The sequence below is a fragment of the Capricornis sumatraensis genome, chromosome 15, assembly GCF_032405125.1.
Source record: "Capricornis sumatraensis isolate serow.1 chromosome 15, serow.2, whole genome shotgun sequence".
NCBI classification, from domain to species: Eukaryota; Metazoa; Chordata; class Mammalia; order Artiodactyla; family Bovidae; genus Capricornis; species Capricornis sumatraensis.
The window spans coordinates 63,664,290-63,683,831 of record NC_091083.1 but is presented as its reverse complement, the minus strand read 5'-3'; the positions used below and the strand labels follow the sequence as shown (position 1 = coordinate 63,683,831).

The 19,542-nt window shown below is 45.2% G+C and overlaps 1 protein-coding gene across 1 annotated transcript; it reads right to left on the bottom strand.

Annotated features, from left to right (window-relative positions):
• Nucleotides 1-700: 700 nt before the first annotated feature.
• On the bottom strand, nucleotides 701-18,305 carry TBC1D20 (TBC1 domain family member 20). Its single transcript, XM_068987220.1, has 8 exons — nucleotides 18,160-18,305; nucleotides 10,733-10,918; nucleotides 8,487-8,567; nucleotides 5,502-5,688; nucleotides 5,243-5,344; nucleotides 4,173-4,314; nucleotides 3,179-3,366; nucleotides 701-2,915 (listed from the first exon to the last, which is right to left on the bottom strand). Exons 1-8 carry the CDS (start codon nucleotides 18,227-18,229, stop codon nucleotides 2,660-2,662), a joined length of 1,212 nt encoding a protein of 403 aa, XP_068843321.1. The 5' UTR covers nucleotides 18,230-18,305; the 3' UTR covers nucleotides 701-2,659.
• Between the last annotated feature and the right edge of the window lie 1,237 nt (nucleotides 18,306-19,542).

Sequence of the window (19,542 nt, the reverse complement as noted above, 5' to 3'; positions counted from 1 at the left end):
ATCTTTCTGGTGTTCTATCCCATCCTAAGGCTATTGAGGGGTCCAACCTTAACTCACCTCAATATCAACCCAGCTGGAATCAAAAGGAAATCATTATGAACAACAAAAGACACCCTTATCACTCAAAATTCTAAGGCTTTTAGGGGAACTGGTGACAAAACCCAAATATTTATTACACCACACATACCTTTCCTTCAGTTTTCCATTTATCAAATTTCTCTTTACATTTAACCAACTATGAAACTGCCACTGAAAACACATTGCTCCTTCAATGCAGCTCTCTGGTGAGCTTCCAGAGGCAGAGTGGTGTCCTGGCCAGCCCTGTATCCTCCATGAGTCAAATCAAAGGACAGCATGGGCAGCTGGCCTATGGTGGTGGGACACAGAGAGCCAGTTGACGCCTGCTCAGCCTTCAGCCCCTTGTCTCCCTCTGGGGCAAGGAAACAGCAAACCCAGACAAGTGAGTTCTTGCCTCAAGTGACAGAGAAACTGTTTCAAGTTCTCCGGGTAAGTCAAAGCTAACCAAGAGTCCACAGCCTAAGGCACAGCTCCAGGTCAGGGGTGGAGGGAGGGAGCATCCAGATGTCTAAACGCAGAGCCACTCTAACAAGGGAAGAATGACAAGAGGGGTCAGTAACCACATATGGCTGTTTATTTTATACAGGGCTCTGTACAAAATATTTACACGTATTCTTTACAGAATAGTAAACCACTTGAAGGTAAAAACACTTTCTTCTCATTGGCAGGGGCTAATCCTCATGTCAGCAAAGCTATAAATCATAAGAACTTTCTCCTTTCTAGGCCACAACAGAAGCAAATGCCACCTGCTTTCCTGGAATCCAAAAAACTGTGGCCTCGGGACTTTGATCACATGCACCTCCCCCCTACCACTTCCCCATCACTTCCCTTCACTATTTACAGACGGATCCGAGAGTTTGCGGCAGGAGGGGCCGACGCTGTCCACTTGCAAAGATGACGAGACAAACTTGCTGTGGAAGACTGGGAATGCCTGTCACATCATCTGGGTCTCAGAAACATTCCTGCTGTCTTGACAAATCTACCTCCTTCTAGATTAATCCATCCATATCACGCTAGCCCCAGATGGGACTCCTGCTATGGAGAACGATCCGTTGTTTTTGGTTGTAAAGTGCTTAGTGTAACTCATGTAAGTAGATGCCTCTCCTAACCACTCTGCACACTGTGAGAATATGGGGAGGATGTGGAGGTCTGGTGTGGTGGGAGGGAGTGCCTCTGGCATGTTTAAGAAAATACCTGCCAAGAGAGAACAGTGCCCGAGACAGACCAGGAGAAGAAAAGTACATGGCTGCTTCTTACCACACACCCCAGTTCTTCAAAGCAGCAAAAGGCACTTTTTTCCAAGCCACAGTTAATCTAAAACAAACCTAGGTTTGCTTACATGAAAAGCCGTATCAGAAGAACTGAATATGCATCGTGTTCCCTAAGGCCTGGAGAGTCCTCAGGAAGCCTGGAGCAGCGGGGCTGGCTGTCCCAGGCTCCCACCACATGCTTCAGGCTGCAGTTCGTCCCTTTCTGGGTGCTGACAAGGTCCCAGTGACATTTCCAACCAGGAAGGAGACCAGCAGCTGAAGAGATCGGTCAAACGCAAAAAACAAAGCCAAAGTCGTGACTGGATGCTGATCTGGGGGTAGAAGGGGGACTGAAGGAAAACATGAAGGAAGGAAGGGAAGCTGGACAGAAGTGGGCACTGTGGACGTGTGGGGCTGTTTACAAACAGCAACTCTGGCTGAAGTGAAATGTTAAACGTTTGAGTAGAAAGGAAACCTCAGGGTTTTAGAAGCTCATCGTTCTGATGAGAACCATTTTTTTCTTCCATGAAGGAATTATTATTTTAAAAGTGATGGTACTTTACATGTTGGATGTGTGTAATTCTAAAAATAGTAGTAAATGTACATTTTTATAACCACTATGTGCCTTGTGGAAGAGTAACAAGAAAAAAAAAGGCGGGGGGGGGGGGGGGGCAGGCAAAAACTGGCCTATGTCAGGGGTCCTAAAACTTAACATTCCTTCCTGTCTGACTGGAAATGCCCAAGCGATTTCTAGGCTGAAAATAGGTAGGATTTACCTACTAACCTAGTTCACATGTGTCTCTTAGATTTCTGACCAGCTTGGAGCTGTTCTTAAAAGGGGCCAATCTTGCTCCCAGGCCAGCTTCCTCTGCCCCTTCCCCTTCATTACAAGGTCTGACTAAAGCAGCAGCTCCGTCCTTCTTTGTTTAGCTGAAGCAGACAAACTGAAGGAGCCGCCAGGAGGGCGTTCAGTGGTCCAGTTTACTTACTATGAGCAGCCAAGACACTCCCCAGTGACCAGGCCCAGCGGGTTCCAAAGGCACCCAGGAGCTGCAGAGACCCATTTCCTTTAGCAAAAGAGGAGGCAGTGGGGAGCTCACTCAGTCCACAAGGGAGAGAAGTTCTGTGCTCAGGCCCTCGAGTGCCCAGCATCACGCAGGCTCTGCTATCGGCCTCTGAAGCAAAGGCATCCATCGACAGGAGGGAAAGGGTGCAGGAATAGAAAACCCTTGACAGAAACCCTTTTAATAAAGGAAATTCCACCCCCTCCCATCTGTCCATGGAAGGGTGAGACTGTGACGTCATGTAAGAGGAAGCATCTTCTCTGGCATTTAGGGGAACAGCTGCAGCTGAAACTTTGGGGCCCACTCCAAGGCGCTTTTCACCACGGCTAGGGCGGCCGCTCCAAGCGCCACTGTCAGCCCCATCACTGCCAGCTTCACAAAGCGGTTGGTCCTTGGTTTGGTCAGGACATCTTTTGTTCGCTCATCAGGCTGCAGGAGTCCCCGAAACCGCTGCCGCAGTACCATGTCGGGCCTCTGCTGCGCTGACGCCAGCTCAAAGTCTTTGAACGTAGAGGCAGCTGTTCTGCAGAGGGGAAGGAGACAGAAGGGAATAGGATGAAAGAAGGGGGAATAAAAATGGACTAAATAGTCTGAGGGCAGAGAAAACTGCCCTGCTCAGAAAACTCTTCTTGATCGAGACCCATGAAGTCTCAAGTGGGGATTCCGCTGGCATAAGCGGATCTCTGGAAAAACCACTCCCAGCCCTGTCCCTACTAGACACAATCTTCCATCACTTCTGCTCACTAACAAACACCCCTGTGCAACCAGTGCCTCGGCCCCACTCACTTCTCGGCTTGTGGCTGGGCAGCTGCCTCTCGAGCAAGTTCGGACGGGGGAAACTGAACAAAGAGGTCTCCTGCTCTGCTGATCAGTGTCTCATAGGGCAGGTCCTGAGGGATCTGGGACAACAGGTGGTGGACCGAGGCCATGTCACAGTCACAATCCAGGACTTCCTGCTCTCGATACAACACGATCTGTGGGGAGCAAGGCCTTGCGTCAGAGACCAGAACATACAGGGGCTTGGCCACTTCATTTCATTCTCCTCAGAGGTAATATAAATTGGTACCAAACAGGGCTCACCCAAAATGTTCAGCAAATTCCTGTATCTATCTGGGAAGTGATGCTATACTTATCTGAGTGCTTTTCCCAATGGGCTAGCACTTCCTGCTACAGGCAAACTTCCACACCATGACATGAAAGGCTGACAAAAGAAGGAGGTTTTTAGGAGGAAGGAAAGGAGAGAGATTACTGGAGATACCTAGAGCTCTAGCACAGAAGAAATGGTTCAAAACAGTAGAAAGAATGGTCTTGCTCCCTTTGTAACACAATGAAGACCACCACCTTCACCCTCACGTCTGATAGTTCAGGCCCCTCTAATAACTGCAGGCCCTCATCCCTGACTAAAAGCCATTTCAACTTTCCATCATAATATCATGCCTCTTCTTAAACTCAGCTGGCCATTTGCACTAGCTCCAGGAGTTGTCAACACAAACCCTGATAATTCACAACGCACATGCGCATTTTAAAGGTTAAGAAGAATCAAACAGTAAAAAAATCTAACAACTTTGTTTAACCAGCATTTCCCAAACTTATCTCTATACATAATGTCTTTGACTCCCATGACTCTCCCAGCAACATTCCAAGAACAGTGTCCAGGACGCCAGCCCAGGAAGTGCTGTCTTTTGTATCTTTCCATAATCACCAGGTTTCCTTTTAGGGAAGATGATCAAGCTGGACTGGGGAACACACGCCAAACTGCTGGCTCATGGTCTGTACCTACCACAGCTGCAAAGTAAATGGGCATCAGTGGGTGGCAGGCCAGGAAGAAGTCGTATAACCGCACAACATGCCTGAAGTCAGACAGGACGTGCCCGAACCAGGTGATAAGCCAGCTGAGCGCAAAGATGGTCCCCACCTCGGCACTAGGAGCAAGGGAGTCCAGATGTTAGGTTCCCTACTGAGTCATCCTGTCCCTCTCCCTGGGCCTTCTTTGTCCTCAGTGCTGTATGAAGAAAGGAACTGGGGAACATGCTTTCTGGAAAATTCAGCTGCTGATAAATTCAGTATCTTCTCCTCACAAAATATTATAGAAAGTCCTTGCAACATACTCCACATCGTGGCACTAACACCACAGTAGGGTCCTGGTTGGCCTTATCTCCTTGGGTGCTCTCATAATGGCCAAGAAATGTCAACTCCACGAACAAGAATCAGCTGTTTTCAGAGAACTACACCATTTTCCTTTGGGAAAGTCACACCCTTTAGGGGGGCACACGCATCTATTCTTAGGCTTGAAAACATAACTTTATTAATTGTATAGTTAACATGAGATGACTGAAACACTTTAAGACACAGTTTTTTGTCGTTTTTTTTTTTTAAAGAGAGCCAGGCATTGGCCAAGGACACACTTCCAACTAAACAGAAGAGAAAAATCATACAAGAATTGCAAAGAAATATTTCTTTTCCTTGGTGTATGGTAAATAAAACAACCTACAGATGGCCTTGGGTCCTATAGGACTCTGTACTTCTGTCGTAGCAATAACCTCAAAGTTGGCATGCTCAGCTCGCCCACCCCTCTCCACTAAATGTAAACTCTTTAAGGGCACGGGCTGTGACATCTCCTGCATTCCTTGAAGAGCACAGCACACAAGAGTGTTCTAAGACTGTGCACAGACCTGAATTATCCAGATTGCTGGTGACTGGAAAGGACAACTCAGAAGAACCTAACACTAATCAACATAAGATGATGATGCAACTGAGCTAGACTTGTGAGGAATAAACAAAGTCTAGGAGAAAGCTGAAGAGGGGTGTCTGTGTGTGCACATGTACACATAAATGTAGACACATATATACCTCTGCATGAAGTCATGGAGTTCTGGATTCACCTGGTCAATGATGGGCATCAGATAGTTTAATATATGCTTGGTGTTGTCCATTGTTGGGTCCATGAAATCCCTAGGAGACATTTCAACGAGCTTGGTCAGACCAAACGCTTGGATCACGGTTGGGGGGCAGTTGGGAGTGGGATTCAACCCACTGAAAACACCAACTAGAAAGCGGGCTGATGAGTTATCCCTGGGGGGAACTGTCTTCTGCCCTTTTGTGCGGGTACCTGAGATGGTGAGTAGACAGCTTCTCTACCAGGGATGTTGCCAGCCTCTCGCCAAGCACCAGCAGAAATGTGACCACAATGTCGTGGTAGCCCTGGTAGTAGTGCAGCTGCGGGTTGCGTTCCAAGATGAGGAGGATGATGTCGATCAGCTCTTCCTGCAGCCCTTCTCTCTGTTCTTCTGGCATGCCTGGGGGAAGAGTAGTGGGGGGGAGATGCACTTGAACAAGGCAAGCAGTCTAGTAACATGGAGGTAAGGAAGACAGTAAGCTGTGGATATGCAGAGAAACTGTTTAATAAAGTAAAACAACTTGGCAACACATTCATGATCCATACACTGTGGATAGCTGCCTGGCCATGCAGGAAAGAACCACGGACTTGGCAACCTTACAGTTGGGGAACCCAGCCAACACCATCTTAACCAAGTCACCACAGGGCGTGATGCCAGCAGGGGGACCACTGGGCAGCATGTGCCTCTTGATGTGCTGTGGTGAAAAGAACTCAGCATCGCTTCAGCGGAATTCCCATCAAGAGTGCATCAACTGAATCTTACAAGGAGGAAATAAAAACTGAGGGGAACTTTATAAAGTAACAGGGCTGTCATAAAATACAAAAGAAGTCTAGACTAAAGGAAGCTGAAGAGATATGAAGAATGAATGGAAAATGCACTTTTCTCTATAAGGAATGTTATTGGAATAAATGGCAAAATCTGAATAAAATCTGTAGATTAGACAGTAGTATTTTTTGTTACTGATTTTAAGTGTGACTATGTAAAAAAGAACTGTTTTTAAAAAACACACAGTGAAATATTTAGGGATAACGGGGCACCATGTATGTAATTTATTCTTAATAGCTCAGAGAAAAAAACATGTGTATGTTGGTGAAGGAGAGAGAGAAAAGAAAGCTAAAGCAAATCTAGTCAAAGGTTGATGTATAAGGAAATCTGGGAAAAAGCTACCTGGGGAATTCTGTGTCCTATTTTTGCAGTCTTTTCGTAGGTGTAAAATTATATAAAAACAAAAAATGTATGAGATGTGTGCTCCCCTCAGAATCAAACTAACTATCATAGGAAGTACTGATCTTGACCCAAAGATGCAGCTGGAAACAGAGGAGCTAGTCTCGGGAGCTCTTTCAGTGCAGGCACCTAGTCTGGCAGCGGTCAGCGTGGCCCCTCAGCTCTTCTGGCTCTTACTATAAAAATGTCAACCTTTGACACACGTGTGCACTCATGGCGGATTCATGTTGATGTATGGCAAAACCAATACAATACTGTAAAGTAATTAGCCTCCAATTAAAATTAAAAAAAAAAAGTCAACTCTTGGCCTCATGACCTGTTTTAGGAGGATGGCACACAACACAGCTTTCCTACACCATTAGGTTATCCAGTCAAAAGCAGAACTTGTGAGAGAAAACAGATAATGCAAGGGTCCAGACTGAACTGAAATAAAGGTTTTTAGGTGACAGTGATGCTCATCTCTTATGCACTTTTACCCATCCCTTCTCAAAAAGGCATACTTTAGAAGATAAAAAAGAAAATGAGAGTACACCAAGTACTGCGGTCAGGTAAATTAATGAAGCAGTGAGAGAAAAAAGTAAGCCTTATTTGAATTTTCAGTATAAAAGTGGTCAGCTAAGTTCAGAAGAACATGAATGTAAAAAGAATATGAAACCACATGGAAAGTGCTGTCTGGAAGAATGATATCCTGGACTGATGTCACATAAATGGAAGAGGAATAAAGGGCTCAGAAGGAAAACAGATTACACCTAGGGAAAAATATGAGATGCGTCTGTCCTATGTGGTCTCCTCAAGACCAGAGGAACAGGAAAAGGGGACTGGACCACAGGTATATGTGTTTATCAAAACCCAGATGGCAAGCTACTGGCTACACAAGAATCACAAGAGCCTTTCTGGGAATCATGACTGTAAACAGGAGGGATGCCCTTTAACAGACAAAGTCCAATGCCAGAGCATGGGCTCAGAAGAGTGAGGCAATGGGTTTTGAGACTCTTGTTCCCTCTAGCAACTCTCCTCTCTTCAATTCAAGGACTTAGAGGTGGAGTTGCGAAAGGAAGAGAAACAGATGAGGTCTGCTGCCCAGTTCCCTTCATTGTGAAAGTAGAGACAACTGTCATTCTTAGTATTTCTGGGGATGGAGAGACAATTTTAGTAACAGACTCTTTAAACATGTAGTGATTGGCCTTCATTCCAGTCCAAGGCCCCAGTGTATGTATATGCAAGATTGTTTGTTGTTCAGTCCCTAAGTCGTGCCCAACTCTTTTGTGACTCCATGGACTGTAGCCCTCCAGGCTCCTCTCTCCATGGGATTTACCAGGCAAGAATACTGGAGTGGGCTACCATTTCCTCCTAAAGGATCTTCTGGACCCACAGATTGAACCTGAGTCTCTTGCAATGGCAGGCGGATTCTTTACCACTGAGCCTCCAGGGAAGCCCACAGGCAAGATACCGCTACTTATAATGAAGGAATTAATAATTCCTGTTAGGACCACTTCCAAACCAATCTGCTCTTTAAAGTCAGACTGATGGCTCTAGAAATCCCTATCAAGTCTCTTCTGTAGCTCTAACGGGCAGGGGGAAAACCCTCTTCTCTCATTTACCACCTCTAAGCCAAGAGAAATTATTTTGGGCTCAGTGTTCTTGCCTGGAGAATCCCAGGGACAGCAGAGCCTGGTGGGCTGCCATCTATGGGGTCGCAGAGAGTCAGACACGACTGAAGAGACTTAGCAGCAGCAGCAGGCCTTCACAGTAGGGGGTCTGAATGGATTGAGTCAATGAAAGAATGACTCAGCAGACTGGGAGCACGATGGATCCCTGAGGAGGGAGGGTCCTGGATGTGGTCATGTTCTGTGCTAGGACATAAATGTCTTGGGACGAGCAAGCCCAGCAGAGTAATGTAACTGCAACTGGACTGAAGCCACCCTACCAAACCTCCCCCTCCCTCCTCCAAAGACCGCCAGAGTGTGTCTCACCAGGCGGGAACCGCCGTAAAGACCGCCGGACATCCAGGAGCACTTGTTGGTAGTCCTTGCTCATCTGTCGTAGGTTTTTCCCTATTGGAGAAGGGACATGTTATTGTAGGAATGTCTGGGAAGCCACAGCAGGAGCAAGACATCCTGGCGTGACACAAAAGGCCTGGAAGACATACTCAAGGCTTTTTCTTGAAGTGGACATGACTCAAGATACAACATTTGGAGAGGAATCTCTGGTTTAGTTCCAAATATGCTGCTTCATGCAAGTCATGATGACCGCAAGAGGAAGGAAGATACATTATCCAGGAGCAGCGGAAAGGTCAGGAGGCCGGGACCCACTGTGCGTTACTGGGAACCACTCTGAATTTCAAAGTTCACATCTGTAAAATGGGGATTATTCCCTTCCATGTGTACCTCTCAGATTACTGTTAAGCATCAAGTAAGATCATGAATGTGGAAACCACAGACTGCTGGAAAAACTCTAACATCTATAAAGTGTAGGAAGATTGAGCTGTTCAGAAAGGAGTATTAAGATAAATGTACATGGGGAAAAACCTAAGCTCTCTTAGCCCTGAAATTCTAAAACTAAGACACTGGTAACAGGAGATAGTACTTGTATTCAGTTGCTAAGCCCAACTGAAAGCAAGGAGGCAGACTCTAGCTGTTATATATATAACAAGTGTACATTTCCTTCATAATGGAAATCAAAACTTACCAGAGGAGCCTGTAGAATACTTCCCCCCACACAGACTTCATCTTAAAAAGATACGAGAAATTTGGAATTTGACAGAACACCATCTCAGGATTTACAGTATGAATATGGCAATGTGTATTCCTTCCAACAAAAGATCACTGCTCTGAGGCAGCCCAGTTCCAAAGTCAATAACAAGTGGCAACTTAAAACATCTACTTGGCCACACCATGACACTGAAAACTTTTTATTGGCAGTGGCTGTTTTAATCATCTCTGGTACCCAGCACACATTAGGAGCACAGCTGTATGTGCGTGCCCAGTCACTCAGTCATGCCTTATTCCTTGCATTGCCAAATGAAAGAAAGAATCCCCAACACCTGGACTTTCGCCAAACATAGTAGGAAAGCAATAAATGTAGACTCAATGAATGACAAAGTAGATTCACTGTTTTCTGTACTTTCTTTAGTATTCTGCACTGTAGTCTAAAAAATTCTTTTTTCACTACATGGGCCTTGCAGATAAAGTTAAGTACAGTTAGCTGTCCCTTGGTATTTGAGGGGGATTGGTTCCAGGACCCCCAAGAATAGTAAAATCCACTGATGCTCAAGTCCCAAATATTAAACAGTTTAACATTTGCACATCCTCTCATATACTTAAACCACCTCTAGATTACTTTCAAAACCTGACAGAATGTAAATACTATGTAAATAGCTGCCAGAGTACAACAAATCCAAGTTTTGCCTTTTTGGAAATTTCTGGAGGTTCGCCCCCCTGCCCAGAATATATGTGCCAGGTGGAATGTAGGATCCTAGTTTCCTGACAAAGGACTGAACCCATGCCGCTGGCATTGGGTGTGTGGAGGCTTAACCACAGGACCTCTGCGAAGTCCTTCCAGAGTACTTCTGATACATGGTTGGTTGAATCCTTGAACTTGGAGGGCCGACTGTAACAGCTTTTCACAGAATTACAGAATTTTAGAATTCAAAATGGTCTTGGTATTTCCCTATAAAGTCTTTTTTGTTGTTGTTTTTAAGGACTATAAGAGGCATTATATCTCCGTAGAACCCCATGTTTTTCAAATGTCCATCTGTATCAGAATTATGTGGGATTCGTGCTAAAATACAGATTCCTGCAAACTTACTTCTAGGTGAATGTAAACTGGAACATGCATTTTGTGTTTTGGCTGCACTGTGTGGCTTGCGGGATATTAGTTCCCAGATCAGGAATGGAACCTGGGCCCTTGGCAATGAAAGCATGGAGTCCTAACCACTTGACCATCAGGGAATTCCCAGAATATATATTTTTAATAAACTCCCCTAATCAGCCAATAATCGCTCCCTCCTTACCTAATAAAACTCATTCCATTTTTAATTAAAATTTTATTTCGCAGTTTGGTCTTATTTTCACAGTAGGCCCAAGCATATCTTAAAACGCTTCAGGTGTTTACACATCTACTCTTGGTTTGAAATGAGCATAAAAATGAAAGACCCTGGAATTCTTTTTTCCCTGCCTCCTAGACAAACTCCCATCACAGCACTTATTCCCCTAACTACCTGATATAGGAGGTGGATCATTGGTGTTGACATTGAGGAGCTTGGGCCACACTTTCCGCCTGATCTCATCGGTCAGGAGCCCTCCTTCACTGATAGCCATGCGTCTAAGGGCAGCCACATCAGTGGGCTCACTGTTCAGAGCCTGGTAGATCTCTGCCACTTTCCTTTTCCTTTTGGCATTAAAGTCTGCAAAACAGAACGGAAAAGGGCGTTAGGCACATATTTACTGTGTGTACCTGTTCTGTTCAGGGCTCAATCTCCTTACTTGGTTTGAAGTAAGGTAGGTATATTTAACAGAGGAGGCAGTGGCAACCCACTCCAGTACTCTTGCCTGCACAATCCCATGGACAGAGGAGCCTGGTAGGCTGTAGTCCATGGGGTTGCTAAGAGTCGGGCACGACTGAGCGACTTCACTTTCACTTTTCACTCTCATGCATTGGAGAAGGAAATGGCAACCCACTCCAGTGTTCTTGCCTGGAGAATCCCAGGGACGGGGGAGCCTGGTGGGCTGCCGTCTATGGGGTCGCACAGAGTCAGACACGACTGAAGTGACTTAGCAGTATATCCTTGTTACCTTTACTCAGGTAATTATTAATATGCTCAGGTATGCTGCTGCTGCTACTGCTGCTGCTAAGTCACTTTAGTCGTGTCGACTCTGTGCGACCCCATAGACGGCAGCCCACCAGGCTCCCCCGTCCCTGGGATTCTCCAGGCAAGAACACTGGAGTGGGTTGCCATTTCCTTCTCCAATTAATTTACTGATGAGCACGGGCTTCCCAGGTGGTGCTAGTGGTAAAGAACCTGCTTGCCAAAGCAAGAGATGTAGGAGACATGGGTTTGATCCGTGGGTTGGGAAGATCCCCTGGAGAAGGAAATGGGAACCCACTCTAGTACTCTTTTCTGAAAAATCCCATGGACAGAGGAGCCTACAGTCCACAGTCTAGAGGGCTACAGTCCACAGGATCTCAAAGAGACATGACTGAAGCGACTTAGTATGCGCGCGCGCACACACACACACACACACACACACACACACACACACACTGATTAGCATATATAGTGTGCCAAACACTAGGGAGACATACCATATAAGTAACAAAAAAGGAATTATAGTAAATGCTCAGTACATTTAAGCATATCTGATAGCCACCGTTTATGTTTTCCTAAAGAATGCTGTGCTTCATTAATGCTAAATTTCACAGAGCATTGTCGCTGTTAAGTCAACTCTGCGACCCTATAGACTGCAACATGCCAGGCCTCCCTGTTCCTCACTATCTCCTAGAGTTTGCCTAAGTTCATATCCATTGAATCGATGATGCAATCCAACCATCTCATCCTCTGCCGCCCTCTTCTTTTGCCTTCAAACTTTCCCAACAGCAGAATCTTTTCCAATGAGTCAGCTGTTCGCTCAGGTTGCCAAAGTATTGGAGCTTCAGCTTTAGCATCAGTCCTTCCAATGAGCATGCAGGGTTGATTTTCCTTTGGATTGACTGGTTTGATCTCCTTGCTGTACATGGGATCTCAAGGGTCTTCTTTAGCACCACTAGAGAAAGCATCAATTCTTCAGTGCTCAGTCTTCTCTATGGTTCAACTCTCACATCCATACATGACCACATCTCTCTTAATATAATAAATTTTCTGTTATTTACTGAGGAAAAATGTACATGCATGTCACCAAAATTCAGTATTACACTTTTAAACAAAACCACATGTGAAAAAAGCCTGTGGTTACATGCTAATACAACTGGAAAACATCAGAATCACACGGAGGTATTTTCAAAAGCAGAATGTCAAGGGTATATATGGGACTCTAGCATGGCTAGTGGTAAAAGGGGCATGCTACTGTTTCTCAAGAACCACATTAATCACTGGTAATCAAAAAGAAATGTATTAAGCATCTTACATCCTCATGTGATAGTCTGTTATTTATACACAGGCATTTTGCTGTGTTTAAATTACTTTTTTAGGAGACTGAGAGTTTGTGGTTAACATGCATCATATTATAATTGGCTCTATTTAAAATAATGGGGTAACAGGCTCTCAGAATTTTCATGCAGAATGTTTACTTCTAGGAACAGCAAACACAAGAAAAGTTAAAACTATTCAACCCACTGAAGAGATGTCACAGAGCAGTGCACTGTAATCGTCCAAGAAAAGGTATGTGCAGACACCAAGAGCTCAGACAGCTGTGGGTCAGGCAAACCTGAGAAAGCATTATGGAAAAGTGAACTTTAAAAAGAAAGGGGAGGATTCAGAGAGGCGAGGAGGAGACCAGAAGGCTTGGAGACAGAAACACAGGCCCTTTCACTTAACAGTAAATGAAGTCATTAGGAAGTATTTATGTAGCATATACGAGGGGCAGGGCATTAGTGTTAATGTAAAGTAGAAGGTAACACTGGAAGGTAGGTCAGGCCTTAGAAAGGACTAACATCAGAAGGTAAGTGAGGTTTTTAGGACAGACACTAAGCAGCTTTCCTCAGTCATGTTCTATTCTGAGGCAACAGTATACAAACTGTTTCTATGACAAAGCTGCATATTGTTAACACAAATGAAAGGTGGTTCCAATAACCCTGGTTACCTATCTATGAGAGAGTTGTGACATAAACCTTATAAACTCAGGTACCGACTGTTTTGGAGTTCCATGCAATTGGAGGTGCAGATAAGACAGGATGCTTTTTCACCCAGGTAAACTTGTTCTCCTGGCTAGACTGTTATTTTCCCTGGTGGCCTAGTAGGTGAATCTGCTCCAGGCAGTCTGAGAGATTTCTGGTTTACATCTATAGTTCTGGCATAATTAATTGTTCATAGCAAACCCCTCCTCCCATCTGCACTCCTAGAAATGTCCCAGGCTGATGCTAAATTCAATGGTTACTAGAAATCAGGAAAAATCAAGTCCCAATTCCCAATCAATCAGCACAGCATCAACTATAATAAAATGTTTATTTACAAGGTGTTTCAAGGTCTTGGCTTGGACATGTCTTTCCATCCATCCATGCACCTTCCATTAATGTATCCATTCATTTATCAACCTGTCATTTCATGAGCAACTACTCATAGTAAAGCACCAGGCTGTGCTGTGCTGTGCTTAGTCCCTCAGTTGTGTCCGACTCTTTGTGACCCCACGGATTATAGCCTGCCAGGCTCCTCAGTCCATGGGGATTCTCCAGGCAGGAATACTGCAGTGCATTGCCACGCCCTTCTCCAGGGGATCTTCCCCAACCAGGGATCGAATCCAGGTCTCCCGCATTGCAGGCGGTTTCTTTACCGTCTGAGCCACCAGGGAAGATCATGAATACTGGAGTGAGTAGCCTATCCCTTCTCTAGGGGATCTCCTCAACCCAGGAATTGAACTGGGATTTCCTGCATTCCAGGTAGATTTTTTACTGCTGAGCCACCTGGGAAGTCCATGTAACAACATAGGCTGAGACAAAATACGAGCAGGAATTGAACTTCTAGCAAAGAAGAAAATAAAATTTAAAAAGTTTTTTAAATCTTAAGAGTGTTCTTGTACTTTGTACACATCACAAATTAAGAACACTTAAATGGTAATACTAAATATTTTTTGAGGTATCTGATATTTAGAAATCTTATTAATCTATTTGCTAAGAGTTTGGAAATTTTTCCTCAATTTTTTTTGGGACATATATCCACCCTGCCCATCTTTCCACTTAAGCTATTCAGCAATCTGGGGGAAAGGAAAACCGAAAGTGTCAGTCCCTCAGTTGTGTTCGCAACCACGTGGGCTGTAGCCTGCCAGGTCCTCTGTTCACAGGACTTTCCAAGTAAGAATACGGCAGTGAATTGCCATTTCCTTCTCCAGGGGGAAAGGAAAACCACTGCTTATATCTTAGGGGAATTAACACTGTTTGCAATCAAGTGGATTTTCAGTGTGTATTAGTTGTTCAGTTGTGTTCAACTTTTTGCAACCCCATGGATTGTAGCCCAACAGGCCCCTCTGTCCATGGGATTCTCCAGGCAAGAATACTGGAGTGGGTAGCCATTCCTTTCTCTGGGGATCTTCCTGACTAGGGATCAAACCTAGGTCTCCTGCATTGCAAACAGGTTCTTCACCGTCAATTTTAACTATTTTTGAACCCAAATCATTGCTCCAATACTTATTTCTCTCAAAACTCTGTTTGGATTCTATTTAAATCCTGCATTTCAAAATTTACTGCTGTCACCCTGATTCTGATGCTCTGTGGGAACTCAATATATATGGGCGGAATAGAATAAACAACTTAGCTACTGTTCCTCTGGAAAAAGTGGCCTCTAGTAAATGGCATTATTTCCCCATATTACTATTAATATTAAAAATATCCTCACTGTAGGGACTTCCCTGGTGGTCCAGTGGCTAAGAATCCACCTTCCAATGAGGGGACACGGGTTTAACCCCTGGTCAGGGAACTATGATCCCACATGTCATGGGGCAACTAAGCCTGTGTGCTGCAACCAGAGAAGCCTGCATGCCACAAAGAAGCATGTCAAACAAATAAATAAAATTAAAAATTAAAAAAACAAAAGACAATACTCATCATATAACTCTAAATAGATTTATAGGCATTTTGGCCTTTTTCTAAATCTACTGGTGATTCCCAGGGTAGAATGCTGCTCAACTGTAGATTTTAGCTGCTGTCTGTTCAGACCCCAACATCACCTTTCTCAACCCCATAATTAAGCGATCAAATGTTAGTGGAAGATGAAGAAGGCACTCCTATGTGTGCCACACACACAAATATTTCATTGCACCTAATGTACAGGTTTCGATTGTGACATAAAAAGGTAGGACAAAAAAGAAAAAAACTTAAATGATCTGGAGATGTATAAATTACATAGTGGTAAAGGTCAACTGTGAGACTACACAATGAGGGAGAAAAAGTTAAGCGGAGTCTCAACCAATTAATCTACACATATCCTCTTTGCTGCAGAAAGAGAAAAATCAGAGCTACTCTTTGGGTACGTGGAAAAAGGTTAAAATAACTTTCCTCCTCCAGGGGATCTTCCCAATCCAGGGACTGAATCCGAATCTCCTGTCTCCTACATTGGCAGGTGGATTCTTCACCAACTGTGTCACCTGGGAAGCTCAATGTCTAACTATCTATTTTAAGATAAATTTTATATATGGATTTTGGGGTAGGACACATTTCTGGACTTGAGAATGCTTTATTTGGCTTTGGGATAAAAGCCTACATTTCATCTACCGATTGTATAAATGTAATTCAAATCCCCTTGAATCCTTTCATCTCCAGTTTTGCTCTGCTTATATGAGATGTTCTATATATTCCAAAGCTGGTATCTTCCAAACTCCTTTATAGTAAAGGTCTTGGCTTTCACAACCACGACAGAATGAAATGACTATCCTACAGCTGGCTGCAAAATATATAAGACACTACTATAAATAAATCCCTGCTGTCTGAAAAGTAATTCATTCAACAGAGGAAAAAGGAATGATATTGGCACTTCTTGACCAGCTCTCTATTAAAATGATCATTTAAATAAGGGGTACTGAAAAAGTAGTTCTTAACAATTCTGATAAGGATGACTGAGTCTGTTATTGTCTCAAATCTCTCCCTACTCTGGCTATGGAACTCAAGTAAAGATTTCTGTTTCCTCAGAGCAGCAGGTATCTTCAAAAGCATGTGGCTTGGGAAACAATATATAGGTGAAGGACAATGGCAAAAAATGAGCACTAGCTACACTTCCTCTAAAAGTTTTTCCACGCCAGCAAAATACATATCAGTGATTTAGATCAGGTAAATGATCTACACACTTAATATGCATCTTATGTGCAAGAATGAAATTCCATACTGATTATTTGGTTTAAGCTTGCAAATATCAAGAAAGCTTTACAGACTTTAAACATAAGTTAAAATGAGCAACACATTGTTGCTGCTGTTTAGTTGCTTCAGTCATGTCTGACTCTTCCGCAACCCATGGACTGTAGCTCCCTAGGCTTCGCTGTCCATGGAGTGGGCTGACATTTCTTTCTCCAGGGAATCTTCCCCACCCAGGAATCTAACCTTGTCTCTGGCAGTCCAGGCGTATTCTATACCACTGAGCCATCAGGGAAGCTCCCTTAGGCCTTAATCAAAACGATGGAAGAGCCAGTCAGATAGAGAGCCTCCCAGATAGACAGACACCCCCAGCTCCACTCCTTGAACTCCGATGTTGATGGTGGAAATTAACTTAAAATTTTATGCTTACAAAAAATTTCTCCCATTTATCCAGAGAAGCAAAATTCAGGACACTAGAGGATAAAGTCTCGCAACCTAGGCACAGTTGCACTCCAACAGGTCACAAGACCCATATACCACTTGGGGCAATGACCATTATGCCATGGGGACAGATGTCATACAAACACCAGGAAAGGGTTACAAGGCCAAAGGGTAACGAGGAGTAATATGAGGTGTGAGCTTCATTTCAACAGAGGACTAGAAGAGGAGAAAAAGGCAATAACAAAATGAACTCAGAGAAACAAAACTTGGGTTGCACTGGTGGCTGGTTCTGCTATGGGAATCATCCACTAGAGGATGGAAAACTGGGAAAGTTACCTTACTCTTTCCCAAGGGCAAAGAGATTATTTCATCTGGTACAGAGTAAACGTTAATAATTTTAACTGTCCTGTATTAACCAGTAGGTAAAACATATTTGAAAACATAGTGCACAATGAAACTGTTTCATGGAAATGAGTTTAAGGCAGTATAAAAAATATACTTGCTTTTTACGCAATTCAATAACATTAAAATAGGCAGCATAGGATTGGGACAGAGAATAGATTGGTAGTTGCCAGGAGCTGTGGAGAATGGGGCCTGCGGAGGGATGGTCTCTCTTTTTGGCATTAGAAATGCCGTGGAATTAAGACAGTGCGATGGTTGCCCCCACCTTGTAAAAATTACTAAGAACCACAGAACTGTACACTTTAAAGGGTTAATTTCGCGGTAATTAAAAGAAATGTGTCCAGCGCGTCAATCCAGACGACGACAACCGATGAATGAAGTTTGGAAAACTGGCCTGACCACTAGGGAGGCGGACCCCGGAGCCTGCGGACGTGGCCGGACAGTCTCGGCCGGGAGCGAGGCTTGGCCTCGGGTCTCGGGGAAGAGATGGGACGTGGGGCCCCTCGCCGTCCTTCCCACTACGGGGCTCGGGTCTGCCGCCAGTGTTCCTCCGGTCCCCTCAGCATCCGCTGACCGCCCCCCCGCCCCCAACTCCAGGCTCTCTTCCCCTTCAGACGTGACCCAGGCCTTCAGTCGTTTCCTTTTTCGCTGTCCCGACCCTGGCCGGCGGCCCTGGGCGCACCCCGCGCGGTCGTCCCGGGCCCCCTGCCTGCGGCCGCCTCCTCCGGCAGCTGTCCCCTGTCCCCCGGGCCGCCCCTATCCCTCAGGCCATCCTCGCAGGCCGCTCCTCGGCGCCCTGGCCGGCTTCCGTACCTGCCTTTTCCGCGCCGCCGTCCCAGCGACCGGAGGTGGGGCCGTCACCCCGAGCACTCCGGACGGCCATGTTCCGGGGGCCCGGGCTCGAGCCCGAGCCCCGGCTGGTGGCGGAGCCGACAGAAGACGCGGCTTCGGCCGCAGGTTCCAGCGCCTGCTCCGTGGAGCGAACTCGGCTTGGTCAGCCCGCGGCGCGCAGGCCTCCCCGCGCCGGCCCCGCCCCACGCCGGCACGTGACCACCCGCTACGCCGCACGGGCGGCGGCGGGGCCGCGGCTGTCACCCGGGCTGGCGCGCAGGCGCCCTTAGGGGCGAGCGAGGAGCGCGGGGAGCGTGACCCGAAGAGTTTGTTCCAACTGAACTTATAGAGCGTAACAGTCTTGAAGCGATGTGTTCAGGAGCAGATTTTTATCATTTCTTTGGGTTTTCTTTATCTGTAAAGTGATATGGATGATTATAGAAGTACTGGACTCAGAAGAGTTCTTGGGAAAGTGTTTAGAACAATATCAAGAATATAGAGACTACTGCTGGCGCTAGTGGTAGAAGAACCTGCCTGCCAATGCAGACATCGGAGCCGGGTTGGATCCCTGGGCGTCATGTTCATCCTGTGCAATCCAGGATCACGATCCACCGTCACATTGTAAGTGCTTTTTAAAAAGGTCCTCTGAGTAGGTTTCAGGAGCAGTAAAGCCTGAAGTTTTTCCCCATGGAAAAGAAATGTAAAAAAGCAAAATGGCTGTCTGAGGAGGCCTTGCAAATAGCTGTGAAAAGAAGGGAAGCGAAAAGCAAAGGAGAAAAGTAAAGATATAAGCATCTGAATGCTGAGCTCCAACGAATAGCAAGGAGAGATAAGAAAGCCTTCCTCAGCGATCAATGCAAAGAAATAGAGGAAAACAATACAATGACAAAGACTAGAGATCTCTTCAAGAAAATTAAAGATACCAAGGGAACATTTCATGCAAAAATGGGCTCGATAAAGGACAGGAATGGTATGGACCTAACAGAAGCAGAGGATATTAAGAAGAGGTGGCAAGAATACACAGAACTGTACAAAAAAGAGCTTCACGACCATAATAATCACAATGGTGGGATCACTCATCCAGAGCCAGACATCCTGGAATGTGAAGTCAAGTGGGCCTTAGAAAGCATCACTACGAACAAAGCTAGTGGAGGTAATGGAATTCCAGTTGAGCTATTTCAAATCCTGAAAGATGCTGTGAAAGTGCTGCACTCAATATGCCAGGAAATTTGGAAAACTCAGCAGTGGCCACAGGACTGGAAAAGGTCAGTTTTCATTCCTGTCCCAAAGAGCGGCAATGCCAAAGAATGCTCAAACTACCACACAGTTGCACTCATCTCACATGCTAGTAAAGTAATGCTCAAA